At 32.8% G+C, this 27,872-nt stretch overlaps 2 protein-coding genes across 3 annotated transcripts in view; both read right to left on the reverse strand.

Moving 5' to 3' along the window:
• The window catches only part of LOC126887057 (zinc finger protein 271-like), a 123,141-nt gene that overhangs the window by 21,406 nt on the left and 73,863 nt on the right, over nt 1-27,872 (reverse strand). The gene's annotated exons all lie outside the window — the stretch shown is intronic.
• Nucleotides 9,674-27,836, reverse strand: LOC126887059 (zinc finger protein 239-like). 2 transcript variants are annotated; one of them, XM_050654388.1, is made up of 3 exons: nt 27,487-27,836; nt 11,382-11,723; nt 9,674-10,961 (listed from the first exon to the last, which is right to left on the reverse strand). In XM_050654388.1, exons 1-3 carry the CDS (start codon nt 27,725-27,727, stop codon nt 10,420-10,422), a joined length of 1,125 nt encoding a protein of 374 aa, XP_050510345.1. In that variant the 5' UTR covers nt 27,728-27,836; the 3' UTR covers nt 9,674-10,419. The 2 variants fall into 2 exon arrangements, with proteins under 2 accessions (XP_050510345.1, XP_050510344.1); XM_050654387.1 differs by having other exon boundaries at nt 9,674-11,723.

Below are 27,872 nucleotides of genomic sequence, written 5' to 3' on the forward strand. Positions count from 1 at the left end.
CCAATTTACGTCCCCTAGGACGTCCGATTAAGGTCCAAATTACGTCCGATTAAGGTCCAATATACGTCCCCTCGGACCTTAGATGGACGTCCAATGGACGTTCGGTAGCGCGACATTTGGACCAAAATAGGACGTATAAAGGACGTTCCTCGGACGAAAACGGACGTCCAATGGACGTCCCTAAAGTCCGTGAAGGACGTCCAATGGACGTCCATTGGACGTCCTTGTGCTATTAGGGTAATAAGACTTATTGTAACCTGCATACTCGAAGCACATCTTTTTTTTAGAGCACTGTCTTCCGAGGAGGGAATTTTTTGAAGAATGGGTAAAATGCTCAACAAAAGGAGAAAAAAATTATTTTCTATTTGAGTTCCTTTCTACAAAATTTAATTTTAGAGACCTAACAGAAGACTCTGACAGGAAAATCAGAATGAGGATAGCAAATTATGCCTCCAAAAGTTCTGATAAATGGGTTGCTGCGGGAAGATCAAAACTCAAAACAGCGTTTTGTGGCAACTAATGAAAGTTGGTTGAATGAGCACATCAAATTTGAAGCTCAATGTACTGTGCGCCGCGATCGTTCATATTATTTCAAGGTTTCGGTAATATAGGAAGACCACGGAAAAATTTTGACGAGGCATCGTTTAAAACAAAAAAACGTATAGTTGAGGACCTCGTTGAATCACGCAGTGTGGGGGAGTTGGTAACTGCTTCAGAAGTAGCAGCTCGTGCAGTAGGGAAAAGAAACGTTGCTAATTCAATTAGGAGCGTAAGTGAATGCTCAGTAGGTGCTACATCTTCTGATTATAAAAAATCGAATAGCTTGCAGGATGGTAGGCAATTAAGTGGAGATGAAGCATTAGCCTATTACATAGACTCCAAATCTACAACGCATTCATACAAGCAGACTAGGAAGTGTCTACCATAAAATATGCATTAAATATAGAAAATCTTTTAATTTTTTTATTTATTCCCCTGACGAACGCCTCTGATTTAGTCTTTGACTAATAAAAATGATTTATTTTATTATCAAATTACTTAACTGGTCGATACAAATGTAAATAAGATGAAAAATAATTTTGTCCACCTAGCTTGTCATAAGCGACACACTGCGATGGGTCAAAAGACGCAAATGGAACGGGCTGTGCAGTATTCCACGAAAATAAAAATTACCATCATCAATATAGCCTACCTATTGAATGCTCAATATACACAGCAGAAATTATAGCAGTAATGTTTGTTGTTCAGTATGTACTACTGAATCCAACTAGCAATTATGTTATATTTACTGACAGTAAAAGCGTGGTGGACAGATTAAGTAACATTCAAACAGTCAAACACATAAACCACATTGAATTGAATATACTTAAAACTGTTTGAAATTACACAATTAGGAGTAAATGTAACAATTGCTTGGATTAAGGGTCATTCGGGAATAAAAGGCAATGAAATAGTTGACAATTTTGCTAAATCAGCTTATGTGATCGGAGAAAAAATAAACAAAAATTTAATTCCAGCTTCAGATATTGATACTTTTAGCAGACAAAAACTTAAAAATAATTGGCAATTGCATTACAGAGAATGTAATACTGGCTCAAATTTTGCTCATTGTAACCCTAGGATATTCTTAAAAAGATGGTTTTACACAGAATATAACAGACATTTTATAAAGACCATTAATCGGCTGAGAGCCAATCATGCTCTTACGCCAGATTACATGCATAGAATCGGCTTGTCAGATACTCCCAATTGTACTTGTGGCAAAATCGGAGATCTAACACATGTCATATTAGAATGTCATTTAAACATAAATAACATAAACGACCTTTATAAGGAATTAAAAGATTTAAAATGTTTTTCCCAATAAACCTTAATATTTACAAATGATATGGAAATTCTTCATCTCATTTATAAACATGTTAAATTATGTAGGTAAATACAAGTTGTAAACGTAATATAATAGGCATAATTTGTTAATGTGGTTTGAAAAAAGTAAAAAAAAAATAATATATAAAAACACATAATAAAATAATAACAAAAAAATAATAAAAAAAAAGAAAAAAAAATAGAAACAAAAATAAAAAAAGAATAGAAAAAAAAAAGAAGTAAAAAAAGTGTTTCGCACAAATTAAAATATATATTAAAAAAACAGTAAAATAATAAAAAAAAACAAAATAAAAAAAAAGCTACACAATGTACCAATGTATCTATAAAAATAATATTGTAGAATGTACCCAAGTAGCAATTTGTCGACGCGACAACGTTGTCTACCGCGTGGCAACGTTTTCTTACAACGTTGTTATTGCCTAAAAGACGACTCTATTCTGCACTGATTTGGTGGACGATTTTTGAGTTGTCTTGACGTTGCCTAGGCAACCTCCTGTTAAGCAACATCGTTTCGTAACCGTTGCATGTTGCATAAGACAACTGAAGCGACTATAAAAAGCACCTGCGCGAGCAATGGTTGCTCAAGGAGTCAGACTAGTTATGTTTTTTTACCTATATTTTTAACACCTGTATGGTGAATGCGAAAACCAAAAAGTAAACTGTTTTGACATCGTATTGGGTATTTAAATTTATATGATATAAATACATAAAGGACTTATTACCTGATGTGAAATTTATAAACGCATCTCAGATTACCGTCAAATATGGATATTTCACCTTTAAAAAACACACGCGCTGCTTTTTTTATGACATTTTTGACAAAAAATATGCAAATTTAAAAAATCAAATTTTAATATAAAAGTCAAAATTTATGTTAAATATGTTCTGTATAAATTTAATGTATTGATGGTGCTTTTAAAGTTATCAGAAAATGCCTGCATTTTTTATATTCTGTGTTTTCATTTTCTTTACATCCCAAAAATCTCAAGTAAAACCAAAATGGCGCATTAAACAATATTAGCAATATTACTAAAAAAATACATTATTACCAACCTTAGACGGATAAGACAACTTTAGAAGTCCAATCGCCAACCAAACCCGGCTGCGCCGACTATCAAAACCATTTTAGAACGCACCCTCTTATTGGGTGACAGAGGTCATGTGACCAGTGTCAAAAGTGTATCATTCTCATTAACAGCGTTGCCACATTTAGTAGATTTCTACTTTTTTGGTAGATTTTTGATATTTTTTTAAAAATTATAGTAGGCAATATTTTTTAGTAGATTTTTGGTATATTTCAACAGAATTTGATCCATTTTTTTCGAATCATGAGGAAACTATAATAAGTCTTTTTGAAAAAGGACATCGCACACATCTTATGGAAAATATAATGTCACTCAAATTCAATAAAATTTATATGAATATATTCGTTTCAATTTAACGATCAATTCTTATCATTGCGCCAACTCTTAATTTTCAATAATAAGAGCAGAAATTGATATAAATCAATCTGAAATCAAATGGGTAGGTACATAAGTTAGAGAGAGACAAAATATTTTAAAATACCCAAATTATAGTTAGTTCATAAATCTTCTCGAGCTCTTAAGCATCCTATTATAATAGTTTCACTAATCCGCTTAGGCCCAGCGGGGCTTAAGCTGTTTTGAATAGCACCCAGAGCAATAGTGATTATAACTGACACGTTTATATACTCCAAAAATGTGATTTCGATAAACTTTAATCGCAATTTGCGCCGTAATTAATCATAATTAAGAGTTGGCGCAATGATAAGAATTGACAGTTAATTTAAAACGAATCTATTCGTATAAATTTCATTGAATCTGAGTGACATTATATTTTCCATAAGATGTGTGCGATGTCCTTTAATCGCAGAATGAAAGACTGCATTATTTAGAAAAACCAAAACGTTTCTTTTGAACAAGATATTTGGAATTAAAAGTCACTAAATTTTTTCTTTTTTTCACCCCTGTAACGTATTAAAATAAACATTATAGAAGTTTTCAGGGACTTTCGGTCCTCGGTAATAACGTAATCTTTCTTTGTGCGTTTAAATTTTTCAAAAATACTTATTAGTTTTCTAAGGATTCGCAAAAAACGAAAACATTTAAAATACATTGAACATTTTAACAGACGACATTTTGCGCCTATCCCCTTAAGTTAGCTGTTGTTTTTATTATAAAAAATCCCAAAAATACGTAAGTATATTTTAGTTTTTGATTTAGTAGATTTTAGCTAAAAAATGATAATTACCAGTTGGTGGTTTGGAATTTCCAATTTTGTGGAATTCCTCTTGGGACATTTAGGACGGATGTGCATATCACTGTATATTTACATGGCCTAAAAAGACTCTACTGATTTTGTGAAAACAAAACTACTGAAAGAGTTAAAACTGACCTGGCAACCCTGTCTACCAAAGCAGATACAAAGATGGTTATCAAATCCAGCTATTAAAAAAAACAAATAAACAGGTTGTTAAATAAATCGAAAATGTCCATCAAAATATATAATAATTAGTTTAGCATTATAACATTTTTAAGTCGTTGCGATTGTTGAAAAAACTGAAGTGTGATATGTAGTTGTCAAAATGGTAATAAATTAGTTGCCCGTATAACTACAGGTTGTAACATCGTAATGTCAGTCGGGGTAGGGGACGTTGGCCGAAACAACTGAAAATTCTCTCGGGCAACGTTGTAGACAGTGCATTTGTTTGTACTGACAACCAATGCGTCGAAAAATTGCTACTTGGGTACTTATGTTTATAAGAAATTTATGACTACGAATCTGCAATCAATCACAAACAAGTCTGGCTAATTGGCTCTGCCAAAGCCATTTTTCAAAAAAAAATTCTTTTTGCATGGCTAATAGCCTAACATGTCCTTGTCCTTAACATGACTGCAAATTTAGAAGCAAAAATAACGTACAGGGTCGGACTTATAAAAAAATTTATGTAACGGTGCATTTGAGCTCGTTGAAAATGAAAACTGTCTTAGGCTAAAATTGAATTGATATGCTCTTTTCGCAGGTTAACTATCCATAACACTTCAGTAAAAAGGAAATTTTTTAAAACTACCGGATTCGCAAAATATCATTTTTTTATTTAAATAATGTTCAGAACACGCCTTCGCCATAAAATTTTAAAAAATCCCGAATTTGTAAAATATCATTTTTGTCTTAAATTAGGAAATTCTATTGGAGTACTTTTCTAATATGTTCACCAGAACGAAATCCTCTTAACACTAAATTATATCTTTTCCATCGTTTTTATACTGCCTCACATTGGCAGTATTTTTTTCTTAAATGTCTTAAGAATTTGTCAAACGCTCAGAAATATGTCAATTTTACTTAGTAAGCCATGACTGCTTAGGTTGCCAAGGAATTTGTTTGACATTTACAGTTAAATAATTAAGTTGGTCAGTTCATAACGCCACTTTTAAGCAAAGAGAACAAAATTTTAATGAAATATTACCGTGAACAATATAACCATGGTGCAAGAAAAATTGTAAATGCATTTCCTAAGAAAAATTTGCATATTGGAACGATAGGAAAGTTCTTAAGACATCTAAGGGAAGCACATGGGTCTATTGAAAATAAAAGTGGAAGAGGAAGGAAAAAGCTCAAGAACTGAAGAAAATATTGCTAGAGATAGGGCCGGTTGTTCGAACGCTAATCAAGAAGTTGATCATAATTAGGTCCCCTTAACAACCATCAAATAACAAGACCCCTCATTCGTACGTCAATCAGTTGATTGTAATCAATTATATTAATTATCATTATGATAATTAACATAATTGATTGATTAATTAATTATTATTTATTAATTATTAATTAACATAACAATTATTAACATAATTGATTAATAAATCTCATAAATGTAATAAATGCAACCCAAACAAAGTTGACATTGACAGTTGGTGACAGTAATTAAATATTTGATAATGTTCAGTTGATTCCTTTTTTGATTAGTTTTCGAACAACCGGCCCTAAGGGTTGTTTTAGGAAATTTGCAACCTGCCCAATCTGTTGGAACAAGGAAAATCGCAAAAGAAACTAGGATTTCCCGCAAATCAGTTCGAAGAATCATTAAAGAAGATTGCCATCTTAAATTATTTAAAAAAGTTTACTGTCAAAGATTTACTGCCAATGTAAGAGAAAACCAACTGGAAAGATGTAGGGCCGGTTGTTCGAACGCTAATCAAAAATGATCATTATCAAATATTTAATTACTGTCACGAAACTGTAAATGTCAACTTTGGTTGGGTTGCTGAGAACATAATTGATTACCATTATGAGATTTATTCATCAATTATGTTAATTATTGTTATGTTAATTGATTAACAAGTCTCATAATTGTAATCAATTATGTTTTCAGTAACCCAAACAAAGTTGACATTGACAGTTGGTGACAGTAATTAAATATTTGATAATGATCATTAATGATTAGCGTTCGAACAACCGGCCCTTAATTTGCTATTAAGAAGGTTCCGCTCTCGAGAAGACAATAGAAAAATATGGTTTTCAAATGAAAAAATGTTTTATTTATGGCCTCATAAAAATGGACGGAGGTAAATTCCTCACCAACCAGTAAAAACATATAATCCGACAGGTATTTTCCTCACCAAATTTAAAGGTTCCTATTAATCCGGTAGGTATTTTCCTCACCAACTCACTCAGGTAATAAAATAAAAATATAGGTTTAATTTAAGAATGTCTATTATGAAAGCATCCGAAATCCGAATACAAGACATTGATTTCCTTACATTATAATAATAGTTTATAATATAGATAATATGAAAGACATATAAATTATTATTTAATATTTACTATAAGACAGACACTTTACAAAATCAATTCTAGTCATTTGATTAGACTGATATCTTATTAATAAATTTACTATATTTTTCAATTTCAGTTTAACTTGTTTATCTTTGATAGGTTTTGCAATATGCAAACTTTAAATTTTAACATACGTATCTACCTGAAATTCTTTAATCTTTTCAAAGAAAATATATATGGATGGATGCGTATTACAAAACGATAAATTAAAATGCGAATGAAAAGATTCGCAAGCATTCGTAATACGAATAACAAAAGAATTTGCCTCTGTCCACAAATATGGGGAGAATAATATGGCATTTTCGTCTATATAAGTTTAAACTAAATAATCAACATATCTATCTTAAATTTCATTTGGGGGCGTTCAAATATTACGTAACGCAGTTTTTGAAGATTTTTGACCCCCCTCCCCCCATGTAACGCGCCGTAACGTTATGCAAGACCCCCCTCCCCCCAAGGTGCGTTACGTAATACTTGAACGCTCCCTTTCCTGGTTTGCATGACATTAAATCAAACACAAAACAATCTGATACGTCTTCTGGTTTTATATGTAAGGCCAAAAGTATGTTTGAGCCACTTGCCTCTTTCAGAATCATTTTTATATTCTGATATTAAATCAAGAGACCAAGATATTTCTATACCAAGCTTAGTGTAGGTGAAATTTACAACCATGTATTTCAGTGTTCGGACACATTTCAATAATTGCACTCCTTTTCTAAATGTTCAAAAATTTTACTAGCATTAAACTCAATTTTGAAAGCTTTAAAAATTTCTGATTTTAACAAATAAAAAATATTGTTGTAAATTTCTGTTTTTTTGTTTGGCAGTAAACAGTATAATAAAGAAATATAATGCCCATTAATTAGCCCATGAATAATTAATAATTGCAATGTGCCATCCATATAATAAAATTCAATGTGGCTAAAAGTCTTATATTTGTTTCACAACTAAATACAATTATCCTACTTTTGACACAGTTTATAAAGAGAAAATTTTCTCTCTTGGTTGTTTTTTGAGCACACCCCGTCACAAATTCTTGAACCTCATCAATATTGGAAGGAAGTCGACCAGGCATCATTTTTCGTCGATAATTATATATTTTTTCTTATGTAACTGACAACAATCGTAGTAATTGTTTCAGACAAATTAGCTGCAAGTGCTTGGCGTATAATTTTTGCTGGTTTTTCAATTCACTTGGGCTTTACGTTTACAATAGTTATAAACAATTTTTCGATCTAACTTCTGACAATCTGGTTCATGATTATGTTGTCGGCTACTTCTAGATATTGTAAAAGTTGCACCAATAGTAAAAAATTTCGCAATACAAGTTGTTTTATCCTCCAGAATACTTCTTCACTTTTTAAAACTTTCACTTTATAAAAAATAAAATTTTCAAATACCAATACCGCGTAAGGTTTACCGCTTTCACTTTCTATTAAACATTCCATTTTTGTCAAAATTCCAATTGTGACTAAAAATAAAATACTATAACTAATTAATTAATTATTATAATTATAGGTACCTACTGTAATTTAATAGTAGATAAATAATTCAATTGAATGCCTTTTAGTAAAATCTACCTGAAATAACCATTTTGGTCTTGGTGAGGAAAATACCTGTGGGATTATGACATACCCTTATAAACGCAGGTAAAAGATTATTTTGGTGAGGAAATTACACCCGCCGATAAAAATACCCAAAATAATAGGGTGTATTCTGACATACAATTTAAGAGATAAATTCCTCTAGAGCATCTTTTAATTGAACAAAGTCATTTCTTAAAAGATGTAATGGTCTCTGTTGCAGTATCCATGTTGGGAAAATCTCGTCTGATTTTTGTTGATGCCGGGGTAAATCTTAATTCAGAAACATATCAAGAACAAATCTTGCAGCACCTATTACCTGAAATTGAAGAAGTATGTTATGATTACACTTTCTAGCAGCATGGTGCTCCTTCGCACACTTCCCATAATACAAGAATATTCTTGAGTGAAAATTGCACGGACTATATTGAGTCAGAGATGTGGCCACCTAACAACCTAGAATTAAATCCGGTTGACTATTCAATTTGGGGAATTTTCGAACAAAATTTGTATGACGGACAACAATTTGAAACATTCGATTCGATTTGAAATTAGACGAATAAGAACGTATTTTTCAAGAGCTACAACTTTGTTTTTATTTGATTGATAGACTTTAGTGAAACACCATTTTTTTGTGTTTTTTATAAGCTACACTTTTACTAAGGATATTTTTTCGATAAAATATTTACTTTTTGAGTTATTTGCGAAAAACCGTCTGAAAACGTAGTTTTTTTGTCGAAAAAATCAACATTTTCAATGGAAAATAACTCGAAAAGTATTGACTTACGTAAAAACCTCTATAGAACAAAAGTTGCTTAAAATCAGTCAATTTATCCATTTCCGGTCTTATTTTGAACGTATATTTTTTCACCCCCGAGAAGGGGTGACTGTCACCCCCTAAGTAAAAGCAACCAACGGCACAATTTCAACTTTGAAGTGGAGGGTAAGTAGAACCTAAATCCAAATTTTCAAGCAATTCGGAGTTGCCCCTGAAAATTACACGGTATCGCCGAATTTCCCGTTCATTTACTGGGCTAATAACTATGAGATATAAATAACACAAACACAGGCACTCTATGCACGAAAGAATATTTTGAAGCAATCAAAACAAGGGAATTAAGATAGTACTAAAGGATTGTCGAGACAGTGATGATGATCATGATACCTCACTCGATTCCTTACTAGACGAGATTGAGATGTGTATTTAACACGCAAAAAGTCTTCGACATTCTCTCGCCTTTATTTATTAAGAAGATAATTATTTTAACTTTATGTAGATAAGCGAGTAAATGCGAAAGAAATAAAAGTATAAGGAAAAAGGAAAGGATAAAAATCTAAAACGCAATTCGAAATGTTAAGTAAAAACTTTATGATGAAATATTGATTTATATACAAATAAAATACTACAATAGTTGTCAAATATATCGATGCCTCAGAAGCCAATCGGTGTAAGTCAATAAGTGTTTAAAATGAGATACTATAGGATGTTTCTGACAATAGTTGAAGAAATATAAGTAGTTATTAAAAACAAATAAACTGTCTTTATTTATCATAATATGGGCAATATATTCATAAATACAAACAAGGAAATAATATGATTATATATAATAATAAGTGTTATATCTCATAACTCATTTTTAGGGAGAATATGACTTACAGCGTTTGACTTCTGAGGCATCCATATAATGAACATTTTTTTGGTTTTATAATACAAATATGGGCAGGCTTGTACTATTTTTCGAAAGCACTGTGAAACTCGAATACTTGAAATTATTACAAGGAAAATAGCCTACTTCCTCAAACTACGCTAACTAAAATAAATCTTCTGAGATGAATTTGCATAAATGAAGGTAAATTCAGTTTAAACTGAATTTACCTTCCCTTAACTACGGGAAAACCTTAAATACAAATTTCACACTTGAGGTTTTCCTTCGGCGTGTGTTTTCAAATGTTTCTTACAACTACTGGCTTTAATATACTACTTTAAATTAGTTTCACACTCTTAAGGTTTTTCTCCAGTATGTAATCTAGTATGAGTTTTCAAATAATACCTACTACTAAATTTCTTAAAGCAAATTTCACATTTGTGGGGTTTTTATCTAGTGTGAACTTTCATGTGACCAGTTAATTTAGCTTTTTGAGCAAACTGTTTTAAACAAATTTTACACTGATAAGGTTTTTCTCCAGTGTGTACTCTCAAATGTGTTTTCAAATTACATGCTTCACTAAATTGCTTAAAACAAATTTCACACTTGTGAGGTTTTTGTCCAGTATGCACTCTCAAATGTTTTTTCAAATTTTTTGCTGCTTTAAATTGCTTAAAACAAATTTCACACTTATATGGCGTTTCTCCAGTGTGCACTCTCAAATGTACTTTCAAATCACTTGTTTGACTAAATTGCTTAAAACAAATTTCACATTTGTGAGGTGTTTCTCCAGTATGCACCATCAGATGTCTTTTTAACTTGGCTACTTCACTAAATTGCTTAAAACAAATTTCACACTTGTGAGGTTTTTCTCCAGTGTGCACTCTCAAATGTCTTTTTAAATTACCTGCTACACTAAAGTGCTTAAAACAAATTTCACATTTGTGAGGTGTTTCTCCAGTATGCACTTTTAGATGTCTTTTTAAGTTACCTACTTCACTAAATTGCTTAAAACAAATTTCACACTTGTGTGGTTTTTCTCCAGTGTGCACTCTAAAATGTACTTTTAAAGCACCTGCTGTGATAAACTGCTTAAAACAAATTTTACACTTGTAAGGTTTTTCTCCAGTGTGCACTGTGAAATGTACTTTTAAAGCACATGCTGCACTAAATTGCTTAAAACAAATTCCACATTTGTGAGGTGTTTCTCCAGTATGCACCATCAGATGTCTTTTTAACTTGGCTACTTCACTAAATTGCTTAAAACAAATTTCACACTTGTGAGGTTTTTCTCCAGTGTGCACTCTCAAATGTCTTTTTAAATTACCTGCTACACTAAAGTGCTTAAAACAAATTTCACATTTGTGAGGTGTTTCTCCAGTATGCACTTTTAGATGACTTTTTAAGTTACCTACTTCACTAAATTGCTTAAAACAAATTTCACACTTGTGTGGTTTTTCTCCAGTGTGCCATCTCAAATGTACTTTTAAACTAGCTGCTTCACTAAATTGTTTAAAACAAATTTCACACTTGTGAGGTTTTTGTCCAGTATGCACTCTCACATGTCTTTTTAAAGTACTTGCTTGATTAAATTGCTTAACACAGATTTCACACTTGTAAGGTTTTTTTGCAGTCACAACTTTCACACTTTTTAATGTTTCTCCTTTTGCATGTGGATTCATATAATTTTCTTCGTGATATAAATGTTCAGTTAGTGTCTCGATAATTTCCATCTTGTTCTCTTGCAGACGATCTAAAAATCAAAGTGACTATAATATAAACATTTGAGTACAAGGGAAGAGAAATGTAAAAACAAAGAAATGTAATAATCAAATTATAATATCTATATAGGTTATTAAATTGCAAGACAATGCAGAGCCACAGAAGGGACAAGCAGAAACAAATAATAGGTCAACTAGAATATACAGAAATTAAAACAATATTATATCAAACAGAACTATGAGACATAAATAATAACACAAACAGGCAGTCTATGCACGAAAGAATATTTTGAGCAATCAAAACAAAGAAATTAAGATAGAAAGGATTGTCCAGCCAGTTATGATTTTCATGATACTTCACTCGATTCCTTACTGGACGAGATTGAGCTGTGTATTTGACACGCAAAAAGTCTTCGACATTCTCTCGCCTTTATTTGTTAAGGAGATAATTATTTTACTCCTCTATACTCAGAACTAGGGCTAACTGGGCTAACTCCTCAATACTCAGAAAAATGTATAAATGTTAAAAAGCCAAATCTACAGCCTCGGAACGGATGGAATAAAACACGACGACTTAAGCTACGAAAATGGATCAAGAATATAGGAACATGGAACGTACAGGGTCTCTCTACAAAACTCAATGAAGTAATGTATGAAACAAAGAAGCTCAATATGGACATAGTGGTGTTAACAGAAACCAAGAAAAAAGGTACAGGGTCAGAAAACTTAGGGCATTACGACCATTTCTATAGCGGCATATCAAAAGAAAAAAGAGCACAACAAGGTGTCTCAATAATTATTCGTAAAAGCCTAAGAAGGTATATCACCACTTGGGAAGCCATAGATGAAAGACTAATTAAAATAAACCTCAATATACATGGTCATAAACTAACGATAATAGGTGTATATGCAGTTAACGAAGATGCATTGGTTAACAAGAAAGAAGAATTCTACGAGAAACTAAACCGAGAAATAACATCGATAGGAAATACGAGGGAATTAATCTTACTTGGAGATTTTAATGGCAGGGTCGGAAAAAAACAAAACAATAAAATAGTTGGTCCTTACGGAGAAAACATAACAAATGACAATGGGACCAGACTCATCACAATATGCGAACAGAACCAGCTCCGTATTACAAATGGATTCTATCAGCATCGAGAAGTACATAAATACACCTGGGGACAGAGAACAAGGAATCTAAAATCTATAATAGATTACTTGATTGTACGCCAAAGATCAAATCTTAAAATCTACGACGTAAGAGCTTATAGAGGTGCAGTTTGTGGAAGCGATCACCATTTCTTAAAAGCAAAAAATAATGTTTTCAAGAAGATGCCAGAAGGAACAACCAGTAGTTCGCTCAGAGATGGCAGATGACGTAAGATATAATCTTATAAGCCTAGAATAACCTTATAAGCCTAAGATAGTGTAAAAATATTGTATCAAAACAGACTAAACAAGAAACTTCAAAACATAACTTTCAATAAGATCCAGGACCACTACAATTACATTAAATAAAGTATTCACTCTGCAGCAAAAGAAGCCCTTGGATATTACGAAAAGAAAAACAAAAATACTCCATACTGGTGGGATGAAGAAATAGACACAGCGATAAAACAAAAGAAACAAAAGTATGAACAATATTTAAGTGCAAAAACAGATACCAATTGGTCTAATTACAAAAACCAACAAGCTAAGGTGAGACAAATGATAAGACAGAAAAAAAATGAATCCTGGGATCAAAACTGTCAAAAAATAAATACGTACATAGGAGGAACCAGAAGTACACAAAGCTGGAAACTTATTAAATCTGTTAGGACCAACGACAAGAAAAAAGATTTAATCTCACCAATTTCGTTAGAAGCATGGGACATGTACTTCAGTAAACTGTTACAAGAAGATCGAGTAGAATTCAAAATAAAAGATAATAACCAAAACATACGCGTTGAAGCATCTCCTATAAGAATCACGAAATGGGAAGTAAAGGATACTTGTACTTCACTCAAAAACAAAAAAGCACCCGGACCTGGCAATATACCCTCAGAACTAATAAAAAGTGGAACTGAAAAACTATATGAGCACCTGACAATACTCTTTCAAAACTGCATAAACAAAGTAGAGGTTCCAGCCGAATTTAAAACCTCTACCATTTCAACTTTACATAAAAAAGGAAACAAACAAAATTGCGATAATTACCGTGGAATAGCAGTTACTAGTACCATTAGTAAAATCTATGGGAAAATGATCAAAAATAGAATAGAAAGAGAATACACTGATATGGAGGCAGAAGAACAGGCAGGTTTTAGAGCTGGTAGATCGACCATAGACCACCTTTTTGTATCACTCAACTTATAGAAAAAAAGGTTGCCGTAAATCAAGAAGTCCACTTTTTGTTTGTTGATCTAAAAAAGGCCTACGATAGCATCCCCCAAAATAAGTTATGGAACACTCTAAGACAAACGAACATCAACTCAAATCTCATAACAGCAGTGGAAAAACTATATGATAACGCCAACGCCAAAGTTAAAATAGGAACGAATGTTTCCAAAGGTTTCGTAGTAGACAAAGGACTGAAGCAGGGATGCTGCCTATCGCCGACACTTTTCAAAATATATCTGGAACAAGCATTGAAACTTTGGAAGCGGAAATGCAGCGGCATGGGTATACAATTAAATAATAACAACCTGTACACTCTATGTTTTGCTGATGATCAAATTGTGATTGCTAACGAATATGACGATCTGGAATACATGACTCGAAAATTAATCGAAGAATACAAAAAATGGGGATTAGAAGTTAACACAGATAAAACAATGTACATGAACATCGGTGGCAACGAGCAGAGTCTAATTTTAAATGACGGACAACACATTAAGTACAACAATAAATATTCTTATTTAGGAGTAGAAATCACGGACGACGGCAAATCAGATCAGGCTATAAAAAAACGAAACATTCAAGGTAGAAGGGCCATATCGCAACTAAATAGAATTATTTGGGATCGACATATATCCAAAAAAAATAAACATCGAATATACAACACTATTATAAAGAGCATAGTAATGTATGGAAGTGACGTGTGGCAATTAAAGACAACTACTGAAAGAACACTACAAGCCACGGAGATGGATTACTGGAGACGTGCCGCAGGAAAATCAAAACTCGAAAGAGTTAATAACCAACGTATACGAGAGATTATGGGAGTCACACATACGATTGTCGAAGATATAAGAGTAAAACAATTAAAGTGGTATGGACATGTGCAGAGAATGCCAGAACACCGTCTGCCCAAACAGATTCTAGATTGGTCACCAAATGGAAAAAGAAAAAGAGGCCGACCCAGAAAGAGCTGGAGAGAAGGAATAGACAGAGAGATCCGAGAGAGAGGTTTAGACGAAGACCTTTGGGAAGATAGAGATGCATGGAGATTGGGCATCGGAGGACGTTTTAAACCGATTATATATATATATATATTTATATATATATATAATTATTTTAACTCTATGTAGATAAACGAGGAAATGCGAAAGAAATAAAAGGATAGGGAAAAAGGAAAGGATAAAAATCTAAAACGCAATTCTAAATGTTAAGTAAAAACTTTATGATGAAATTTTTATTTATATACAAAGTAGATACAATATACTACAATAGTTGTCAAATATATAATGAACATTATTTTGTTTTTATAATACAAATATGCGCAGGTTTGTACTATTTTTCGAAAGCACTTTGAAACTCGAAAACTTGAAATTATTACAAGGAAAATCGTCTACTTCCTTAAACTACGCTACTACTGCTTCTAGGATGAATTTGCTTAAATGAACGTAAATTCAGTAGTGATGTTGATTATAGTTACTTTCGAGTAATCGTTACAAATCGTTACTTTTGTATAAAGTAGTCATTTACAGTATTCGTTACTTTGATTACTTTTGTATTTGAGTACCGGTAATCATATCAAGAATCGCATTTCTCGCAACAGTAGAATTAGTTCGCTCGTTCTCCATTCTTCAGGTATTTTATTGTGTTTTATGATATTGTTAATTAATGTTGTTAATTGTTCTGTCATTGCTGCTCCACAATATCAGAAATCACGAGTAATATGTTTGCATCAATTAAGTGCCAAAAACAAACCCTCGAAACTCTAGATGACTTACCTTAGCACTAACCCTGGGCACCCAGGTGCTTCGGAGGTGGTTCTGATTGCATATTCGTGTTCAGTGATCCCAAATACCCCGAAATAAGAAAATCTGGCCCTTAATATACTGATTTTAACTGTTTACTCATTTTTCGATGCGTTTTATATACTTTAAAATGTAATAATGCATTTCCACCCATTTTTCTATTGTAGACTTTTCCAGACGTCATCCTAATCCTAAATACAATGCAAAAAGTATCTAGGTACCTACTATATAATATAAAAATATATTTATTCCTGTGTTTTTAGTGTTAAATGCCCTGGTCTAATAAAAACAATGCCACATCTACATATGTAAAATTAAAGTTGATGCTCATAGTCTAGAGTCTAGAAATATTATCATTTCTACATTTTTTCCGGTCAATCTAAGCTAGGTATTTTTTTTTCTAGGCCTGATAAGAATAGTGTGTATTTATTATTAAAGTCTAATGTGTTGCATTTTTATTTTCAAAGGAACAAACATCTGTGAGATTCTGTGAATTATCTACCTCGACAAATCGTATTTTATCGTATAGACATCTGTTTCTGGGTGCATGCTTTGTTAAATGATTTACCTTCCTCTGCCTCAGCTACTTCTCAGCGCCCTGTAATTCTGTAAAACTCTTCATAGCCTTCGCCTTTCATAGATAAAATTTTAGTCAACTGTACTGATACCGAACACTCGTGGAATACCGGTCCGTTTCCGATATCAACCGATTGTAGATACAGTCAAAAAAATGAAAAAATACCCTGTACAGTAAGGAAAAAAACTCCTCACTGTATAATATAATATGTATCAAAAGATGTATATAATTTTAAATAATTTCAATTGTTACAAAAGATATTGTTTCTAAATATGCAAACAAAACGAAGGCTGATTAAGACAGTTTTGTTTGTATAACCTCGTAGACGATCACGTATAGTTTTACTTTCAAAGTTCAAATTATAAGGAGATATAAATAGCCCACAGAGGGATTGAGATAGAATCATTGTAGTATTGTTATTATTCAGATCGTTACTATGCTAGTGAGCAGTCCTGTGAGAAGGGTGTCCTAAAGGACTACCCCGCGAAACAACATCTTAGTAACCTTATGTTGATTGATGTTGTAAATCGTAAATAAAGTTATAAAGTTAGAGTCAGTGTTTCAACACGACATTCAACCCCCGCAAGATTATCATGGCAATCTAACAACGTAACAATACCAACATAACCCATGAACGATCACATCAATCACTTATTTTGTATTTGCTGTCTTTTTCTATGACAAACGTTTGTTATTTATAGAAAGAGACAGGAAATACAAAATAAGTGATTAATGTGATCGTTCATGGGTATTCCTTCATTTTTTCTACTGTACAATACTCAAATACATAGGTACTCGCTCTGATACGATAGGTAAGAAGTAACGAAGTAATCAGAGTAATCAAAGTAACGATTTGCCTCTCTCTATAGTAATCGCTACTTTCTGTATTCGTAAGTAACGAGTACTTTGTAACGAATAGTTACTTTTTCAACATCACTAAAATTCAGTTTAAGTGAAAACCTCTAATACAACTTTCACACTTAGGGATCATTTCTTCTTTGGCTTTTCTGTAGTGTGAACTCTCAAAATGTGTTTTCAAATTACGTCATTCACCAAATTGCTTCAAACAAATTTTACAATAGTGTTTTTCTCTAGCGTGTATTCTCAAATGATTTTTTAAAATACATTTTTGAGAAAACTGCTTAAAAAAATTTCACACCTATAAGATTTTTCTCGTGTGTACTCTCAAATGTGTTTTCAAACTACTTGTTTGAGAATACTGCTTAAAACAAATTTCACACTTGTGTGGTTTTTCTCCAGTGTGCACTCTCAAATGTACTTTTAAAGAGCCTGCTTCACTAAATTGCTTAAAACAAATTTCACACTTGTGAGGTTTTTCCCCAGTGTGCACTCTCAAGTGAGTTTTCAAATTACTTGTTTTATAAAACTGCTTAAAACAAATTTCACACTTGTGAGATTTCTGTCCAGTGTGTACTCTCAAATGTTTTTTCAAACTATCTGCTTCACTAAATTGCTTAAAACAAATTTTACACTTGTGAGGTTTTTGTCCAGTATGCACTCTCAAATGTCTTTTCAAACTATTTGCTGCTTTAAATTGCTTAAAACAAATTTCACACTTGTATGGCACTTCTCCAGTGTGCACTCTCAAATGTACTTTCAAATCATGTGCTTGACTAAATTGCTTAAAACAAATTTTACACTTGTGAGGTTTTTCTCCAGTGTGTACTCTCACATGTCTTTTTAAAGTACTTGCTTGATTAAATTGCTTATAACAAATTTCACACTTGTAAGGTTTTTGTCCAGTATGCACTCTCACATGTCTTTTTAAAATACGTGCTTGATTAAATTGCTTAAAACAAATTTCACATTTGTAAGGTTTTTTTGCAGTCACAACTTTCATATTTTTATTTAATGTTTTTCCTTCTGCATGTGGATTCATAGAATTTTCTTCGCGAGATGTATGTTCATTTAGTGTCTTCATAATTTCCATCCCATCGTTCTCTTGGGCACAATCTAAAAATCAAACTGACTATAATATAAACATTTTAGTACAAGGGAGAATGGATGTAAAAACAAAGAAATGTAGTAATCAAATTAAACGTTATTAAAATGCAAGATAATGCAGAGCAACAGGAGGGACAAACAGAAACAAACAACAGAACAACTAGATTATACAAAAATTGAAACAACAATTTATAAAAGAACTATTTGACATAAATAACACAAACACTGACAAATACAGGCAGTCTATGTCCGGAAGAATATTGGGAAGCAATCAAAACAAATACATTAAGATAGAAAGAAAGACAGGATTGTCGAGAGAGTTAGGATGATCATGATACTTCAGTCGATTCCTTACTGGACGAGATTGAGCTGTGTACTTGAAACGCAAAAAGTCTTCGACATTCTCTCGCCTTTATTTATTAAGATAATTATTTTAACTCTATGTAGATAAACGAGGAAATGCGAAAGAAATAAAAGGATAGGAAAAAAAAGGATAAACATCTAAAACGCAATTCTAAATGTTACGTAAAAACTTTATGCTGAAATTTTTATTTTTTTTAATGTTTATTAGGCAATCTGTTATAACAATAGGCACATTTTATCTGAGAAATAATGACATGAAGAGATTGTGACCAGCGCCACACATCTCTATAGATATAATATTAAATTACTGTATTACATATATTAACTTAGCTACTGTAACAATATTAAGGTGATACAGTAGCGATCAACAGGTAGCCAAAACGCGTTCCAAGATTGCGGCTGTAATTTTGAATATTTTTTCGAGATATTTGGCACACGTGTTCGTAATATAATAAAGAATGGCGGTACAGAGCCCAATTTGAAAAATATATTAATATGTGGAAATTACTCTGTAATTAAATACAATATTAAAAAGAAGAACAAAAAATACACTTTCTTCAAATAAACTTTTTTATCCGATGCCTAGATTTTGTGTCATTTTGGAACTACTAATGAAATAAAAAATTTTAGTAGTTCCAAAATGACACAAAATCTAGGCATCGGATAAAAAAAAATTTTTGAAGAAAGTGTATTTTTTTGTTCTTTGTAATGGCGGTACAGGCTCGTTTTTTTTAATATTGTATTTAATTACAGAGTAATTTCCACATATTAATATATTTTTCAAATTGGGCTCTGTACCGCCATTCTTTATTATATTACGAATATGTGTACCAAATATCTCGAAAAAATATTCAAAATTACAGCCGCAATCTTGGAACGCGTTTTCGCTACCTGTTGATCGCTACTGTTTCCTCTTAATGTCTGTGCGGTAAATCTAATGGTGTCTGTCTCTTTAACCGTTTTGTTCCCTGACTGTTGTCTAACAAATTAATTGCAAGCACATTCGCGTGGCTTTCAAGACGTACGATGTATTTTGCACTTAACTCCACTATCACTTCACTGACGGTTTTCGTTTCCAGATCATTGTAAATATCCCTGTTAGTAACAAACCACGGACAATCGATTATTATTGAACGTAACACCTTGGACTGGAATCTCTCAATTATGGATACATTCGACATGGATGCTGTTCCCCAGAGCTGCAGACATATGCCCAGACTGATTTGAATATTGTGTTGTAGACTAGCAGTTTATTTCTTGTCGTGAGCTTAGACTTACGCCCTAGAAGCCAATAATGCTTACTAAATTTTATGCCCAGTTGTTTCCGTTTGTTCCATATATGGGTTCTCCAGGTTAATCCCCTGTCCAAGTGCATGCCCAGATATTTTACAGTGGTAACTGAGGGAATTACCTTATTATTTATTGTTACTGTAGGTGATTCACTGTGACATTTTGTAAAAACAATATGGTTTGATTTTTGTTCATTCAATTTAATTCTCCAATTTTGTGCCCATGTATTTATTTGATTTAATACTCTCTGGGAGTTTTGCAGCAGCTTCGACGGGATTTTTGTGTACTGCTAGGATTGCAGTATCGTCTGCAAAGGTGGTGGTCGTTGTATCAGGGTTTGTGGGCAAGTCGGCTGTGTAAACCAGATACAGTTGTGGTCCCAGAATGCTTCCTTGCGGTACCCCTGATCTGATGGGATATAGTTTTGTATAGGCTGACTCAAACTTTACTCGAAAGTATCGTTCTGATAAATACGACTTACGGAGTGTATATAGTTCCTCTGGTAAGTTCTTTTTCAGTTTATACAACAGTCCTTGATGCCAAACTTTATCAAAAGCCTGGCTAACATCGAGGAATGCAGCTGAACAGTAACTTTTTTCTTCAAATGTTTTATTTATAACGTTGACCACTCTGTGAACTTGTTCGACGGCCATGCTCTTTCCTAAAGCCAAATTGGTGGTCGGGTATCATATTTCTGTCTGTTAGTATTTGTAGAAGTTTTTTTTCTATTATTTTTTCCATGATCTTAGGCATTACTGGCATTAAACTAATTGGTCGATATGAAGTGGGCTCAGTTGGAGGTTTTCCTGATTTTTGTATGAGGATAATTTCCGCAATTTTCCATTGGATTGGGAAGTGTTTTAGCCTTAATACCGCATTACACAAATTGAGTTAGCATGTTAATTGCTTTGGTAGGTAGATTTTTAATTACCTCACCTGTGATTAAGTCATAGCCAGGTGCTTTCTTTTTTGTTAGATTATTGTTGATTATGTTTTGAACTTCTTTGGGTGATACGTGTAGTGTGTTTTCTCCTGTCGGGGTTTGGTTCTGTAGGAAATTGTAGATTTCTTGATCGTTATTTGTTGCAGCAGCTGGTATAGGTTTGAAAACTTCTAGGTATTCGCCGAAAGTTTCTGCCTTTTCATTGTTTGTTCTGGGCCATGTTCCGTTGGATTTTCTAATTGGTGGGATATGACGATGTTACTGTTTTAATTTTTTTGTAGCCTTCCATAGCGCATAATCGCTAGCATCTGACGGCGTTAAATTTTCTAGGTATTCTTGAACGCTGTTATTTTTTAGTTGTTTTAGTAGTTCCTTCAATTGTCGTACTGCTCTATTGAGCCTTAACTTATCATCTGGATACAATTACATTATCTTACATCTAGATACCTATTTAACAAATTAAAGTCTGCTGACTTGAAGTCATAATAATATTCATCCTTGGTTGCATTAAGTACATTAGTATGACTACCTCAGTGGCGACGCGTGACTTTTTCGAAAATGTTACCAAAACCAGATGTAAAAAAATCTTATTAAAAAAATTATTTTGAACCTCCCAAATATAAGTTTTTGTTTTTAATCCTGTGGGATAAAATTAAACAAATCACTATTCCCAAAGTATACCTATGTATGTAATTATGTATATATGTAATATGTATAACAATAAATAATAAACAAACTAAACAGATGATTCTACCATAAAATTAACATAAAAAAATGAACAAGTAGGAAAAAGAACATATTTTGAAAACTATTGTTTATATTTTAAGTCTTCCATTTTCAATAATTAATCCCATTTTTTTCTTCAAAATTATATATAAAAAAAATACACAAGGAAAATGACTTATCAAGTAGTTGATCGATTCCGCAATACGCAGCAACACTCTTCCATGCACGCACACTGTAATCTGTAATAGGTACTAAACTAAAACGTTACCAAATCAAAATATGGTTACAATACTGATATTATACACAGCGTGCCAAAGCGCCGTCTCGAGAGCCGTTGCTCCTTCAATATTTTTAGAAACGAGCTAGTCCCGAGCGATAGTGAAGTTCCTCCTGTGTTACCATACCCCAATGTGGTAACAGCGTATAATAATGTGCAACGGATTCACATAATCTCGTCAATATTTTCGTGCGTCTAGTTGATTATTTACTGAATTAGGTACCATTAACAAATATTTCTGTTAGTAAAAAATATAAATGGAATTATTTCATAGTGGTCATAAAATTATTTATTTGCAAGATTTTTAACTGTTACCAATGGTAACAGTGGTTACATGGACGCTTCGCCAGTGGACTACCTGATATTCTTAATGTTACATTCAGGGGTGGATGGTAACTATCCTCAAGGACCAGAGCATCATCTGCCAAAGTCACAACCACTGAAAGGGCATTCGAACCAAAAACCAGGTCCAGGGTTTTGCCCAAATGGTTGGGAACATTGTTAAGTTGGTAAAAATTGTGAAAATCACATAAGTTTGACATCAAATCAATTGATTCGGCATCCTGGTGCAAAGTATCTGGAGAGTAGATTTCATGAGAGCAGAACTGGTCAAATGTCCATGAGTCCTTCGGCAAGTTAAAATCTCCAAGTAAGGGCATTGGGCATTGGTACTTCTCAGAGAGGCTGTCAATATTGTCACTGAAAAGTTGGTATTTTTCTGGAGATGATCTTGGTGGAATATATACACATCCTATAACGGTTTTAATGGAACTAGAGCCAATTTGAAAAAATAATTGCTCCAGGCCTGGGCTTGACTCCACCAATTGAGCAGGGATATTCTTAGCGACAGCTATCAACACACCACCATCCCTTGAAGCATCACTAGTAGTTGCATTACGGTCCCTTCTATATATATTATATTCAAACAGCCCTAGCTCAACATCAGAGATTTCTTCTGTAAGCCATTTCTCACTTAGCACAATTATTGAGTTATTGTTAGAGATAACATTACTACGAAAAACATTCAGTTTGGTCTTAAGTCCTCGAACATTTTGATAAAAGATTTCCATATTCTGGTGGAAAAAAAAGGACACCAAGACTTTTTATATCAAGCCTTCGGAAAAGAGACGGTAGCTTTCCTGTTTCACTTAAAATTTGTGAAAACCGAGTAATAAAAGAGTTTCATCTTGTTATAGCTGGATAACTTTTGACAAATCGCCTGATACTGACAACGACGTTTTTGCATGGTGCTATTAATTTGCTCTCCCACATGCAGTGACAAGTTTAGACTTGAAAAAAGTACAGTCGAACCTGGTTATTAGAATACCTGTAAATGGAATATCCCGCTTTAACTCTTAAGCTCCTAGCGTTACATATATGTAACGCAGAAACCGCTAAAACCTTAAGCCTTAAATTCGGGAAGTGATTCTAATTTTAACTAGATGATGATGCAAGACTTTCAAGGGACACTTGCTTACTAGTTTTCAGCAATTGGTTCAAGGATTTGACCTAACCTGTTTATTTAGTTGAGTGTTTTATGTGACGGTGTTTATTATTTATGGTAAAAATGGATCTCAAGTTTGAGTAAGTATATTTTTACTAAATCCACGAGGAAAATAAACTTCCTGTAGCTGGCTGTATACCATAAATCACAAAAACTTGGAATTTTTTATATTTTTACTATTCTTTTGTTATTATATTTTGTGTAAAGTGTTTTCAATTGAGAATAAATTAATGTCTTTTCATATTGATAATATAAATTTTTAGAAATTTTATCCTGGTTTTATAAAAAATGCATTTAATTTTTGGTGTTACATATATGTAACACTAGGAACATATGGGAGCAAAAATCGAAACTTTTAGAATTGTAACGTATTGTTTGTCCAGAAAAGGGTTTTCTCTTCAAGAAGCGCTGGAGATGATTGATGCCGTTGAAACTTTAGACGTTGATGCTATTTATAGGTACTGAAACCCCAGAATTGACTCTGCTTTCAGATGAGGAGTTTGGTGATGAGGAATATAATGATTTTAACAGGCTGTCCGAGAGAATTCTAAGAGCACCTGTTGAACTTGTTTTACGAAATAGTGAAAGAGATTTCGAAATATATGATGATATTGACGAAGCTCAGCCTTCCAGATCATCAGCAAAAGTTAAAAAACTAGTGAAAGGAAAGTTGAAGTATAACTTATAAACCAGAATGTAGCTAGATTACCAAGTAGGAATTGGCTCTAAAAAATGATGGTGGTGTTTATTTACATATATGCTGGACATAACTATGGACATAGTGGTCTATTTACATTGATGCTGGACATAACTGGACATAATAGATCCTATGATCCTATGCCACAACTAGAATTCCGAAGGTATCTAGTAACATCGTATCTTACGAAATATGGTACCAAACCAAAAGATGCAGGCAGGCCATCTTCGTCCAAAGTAGTCGTAGATATAAGATATGACAAGATTGATCATCTCCTGACCTATATTCCTGATAAGAAAAGGAGACATTTTGCAGATTAATGCTGTAGTTCATATGTGCATACCATGGGCTGTAGTTCATATGTGCATACCATATACCATGGGTTGTAAGTGCAATGTGGGAGTGTGCTAGTGATGTAACGAATATTCGTATTTGCATTCGCATTCGCAAATATTCGCCTGTTTTTGCATATTTCATTCGCATCCGCATTCGCAAAATTTGTGCGAATGTTTTGCGAAATTTTGCATCAACTGCAGGTCCCTTCTCTTGCAAGTAGGAGAAAACAAAGGGACCTTTTGCTATTATTCAAGATCTTAAATGGTATATGCAGTTGTTCTCAACTACTTAATAAGATCGCACTGTTTGTACCACCTCGCACCACTAGACAAGTGCGAACATTTTATGTACCATTCCACAGGTTTAATTATTCACTTTTTTCGTTCGTACCCAGAGTCTTGAATTTAGCAAACTCCCTTTACAATTTACAACTGTTCGACAACTCCATCAGTCGTTTTAAAAGAAATTTACATGGGATCAATATTTGAGTGAAGCGTCTGTAATTTGTTAACTTGGTTTTATGATATTATTTCATAGTACATATTTACTTCTAATATTATATTTATATTTCTGTATGTCTGTTTTTTATATTATATTATGTTATTGTTTTTTTTCTGTACACTATGTATTTTTGTAGAATTGGGCTTGCCCGTAAAATAAATAAATAAAATAAATGAATATGAAAACCAGAAAAAAAATAATTTTAAGATAATATTAGGTTAATAAAATCAAAATCTATTCACTTTTCATCTTTTTTTATTAAGAAAAGGTAACTTAACCTCAAACATGCAGCTACTTTCAAATGGAAATATGCAGGACACAACAGCAGACAAAGACACGGAAGATGGAATGAAGCGATAACTCACTGGAGACCTTGGGACTACAAAAGAAGAAGGGGCAGACCACAGATGAGATGGTCGAATGACCTAAAAAGATATGCAGGGACCAGATCGGCACCATTAGCACTAAACCGAGAAGAGTGGAAAACAAGGGGGAGGCCTACGTTCAACTTTGGACATACGAAGGGCAATAGATAGATAGAACTTAACCTTGTATAATCACATTATCAGCCTTCACTTTTTTTTATTATTTGGTATTATGTATGTAATAAAGCTTAAGATTCCGATTGATTTGCACTAAATGTCAATTAACTTTTCATTATAAATTTAGGAAACATTACAAAAATAGAAACAAATTTAAAGAAACCTGAATATTCGCATTTGCATCCACACTCGCGAATGTCGGTAGCAGATATTCGCATTCGCATTCGTATTCGCCAATGTTCAAAAAAAGACATTCGTTACATCACTAGAGTGTGCATCAAGTGCAACATAGATTTTCATCTACAATAACTTGATTATAATTTTTCATTTATCTAGTTTTGTATTTGTTTGTTATTTTGAAATTTATAATCGGAAATATTTTAAATATGTTTGCTCCTATACAGGGTGGTGAATTATAAAACGGGCCATAGGAAACTCAATGTAAAATTCTAAACTGTTGAATTCCTGCTTTCCTAATTATTCTACATCAAAAGAAATAAGAAACTATTTGTAGAGGATTGAAATCTTTATTGAAAACAATTGTTAAAATTGTTCTAGAATTAAACAGATTCCAAAATTTTGTAAAATATAATAAATTGTATCAAAGTATTTGCCAAATTTAGGCCACACACAGTGCAATAATGTGTACAAGGTTGCCTTCGGTCACAATGAAATTATTATATTAACAATATTTTGAACTGTCAGTATTTTTATTTTATCGTTTTTATTGTTTAAAAAAACACTAAAGTCGAAAAGATGTCCTCAGTTGAGGAGAAAGTAGTAATAATAAAGATGTTTTATTCGGTCAATTGTTTGCGTACTGCCAGAAATGGTAACGTGTGACCTTACTTTTACGCACTTACTTAGGTATGGCAAATGTATTCTATTTTTCAAAATTTTGGACTCTGTTTAAGTCGTAGAACAATTTTAACTTTTGTTTTTAATACAGATTTTAATCCTCTACACGTAGTTTCTCATGACTTTTGATGTAAAATAATTAGGGAAGCAGGAATTCAACAATTTAGAATTTTACATTGAGTTTCCTATGGCCCGTTTTCCAATTCACCACCCGGTATAAGGCTCCTATGTAAGGCTTTCATTCGCCTGCAGATAAATAGTATTCTTATATCAATAAAGTTCGATTATCCGCAAAAAATTGATTTTCCGAACACCCCTGTCCCCCAATTAGTTCGGATAATCGACGCTCTACTGTATTTTGTTTTAAAACCTCCTAAATACATAAGAATAAAAAAAAATTAAATTTTCTAAATAAATTAATTCAGGGTATTAAGGGTTAAGGAATAGAAATTTGAGGTCCCGAAACGTTTCTACTAACTCCCAATGATCGGTTATTAGAATATCGGAAATTTTTGAAGATTTTTCTGTACCCCTTCCCCTGCCTAAATGTTACGTAACACCCAAGTTTCGATTTGAACCTAAATGAAGGTACAATCCAGGGGTCCACTGTAAAAAATAGACAAATGGTGTGAGATTTTGATTCCGTAGTTTTTTTTATTTAAGTTAAAAATCAATGCGCCGTACCGTTTTACAAGACCCCCAGCACCCCTAACTGCGTTACGTATTACTTGAACGTCCCATAAGCGGGTTCGACTGTACTCATATAATAAACGTGGGTACCAGGGATTTTAGCCCATATGCTATGGGTGCGAGTACTTTATTGAATATGTACTCAGGTACTAGGTGCTAAGTACTCAAAATGTACTTAAGAGTACAAAATTCGGGTACTTCTACCCAGGTATTGCCCAGCTCTGCATGTGGTACATGACGGCAAGAACATGTTAAGCGGATTTTCGAATTAGCGAAGTTCGGATTAGCGGGACTCTACTGTACTACTAAAAATATGGGAGGACTTAATATTTCCTTACTAACCTTTTTCAGTTTCTTGGTTTTCTTCAAATGGCTTAAGTTCATGTCCATATTGTTCTATTTCAGTTTTTATGGCACATTTATTTAAGTTAAAATAATTATAGGTGTCCTGGGTATTTTGTGTATCTGTATCAGATTCCTCCTGAATTTCACATTTAAAGCCATCCAAAAGAGCATCATCCAAATCATTATCAACTATTTCCACTTTACACGTTTCCTCGTCAATTTCTTGTTTAACTTCCATTTGATTATATTTATTAATAAATAAATTAATTACTATTATTATTGGTTTGCATTTACATTTACTGACAAGAAAAAAAAATAAAATTTTTTGTTTTTTTTAGATATTGAAGTGTGACAACTGACATCTGACATATATGAATATGACA

This window comes from Diabrotica virgifera, chromosome 6 (assembly GCF_917563875.1).
Source record: "Diabrotica virgifera virgifera chromosome 6, PGI_DIABVI_V3a".
Classification (NCBI taxonomy): domain Eukaryota; kingdom Metazoa; phylum Arthropoda; class Insecta; order Coleoptera; family Chrysomelidae; genus Diabrotica; species Diabrotica virgifera.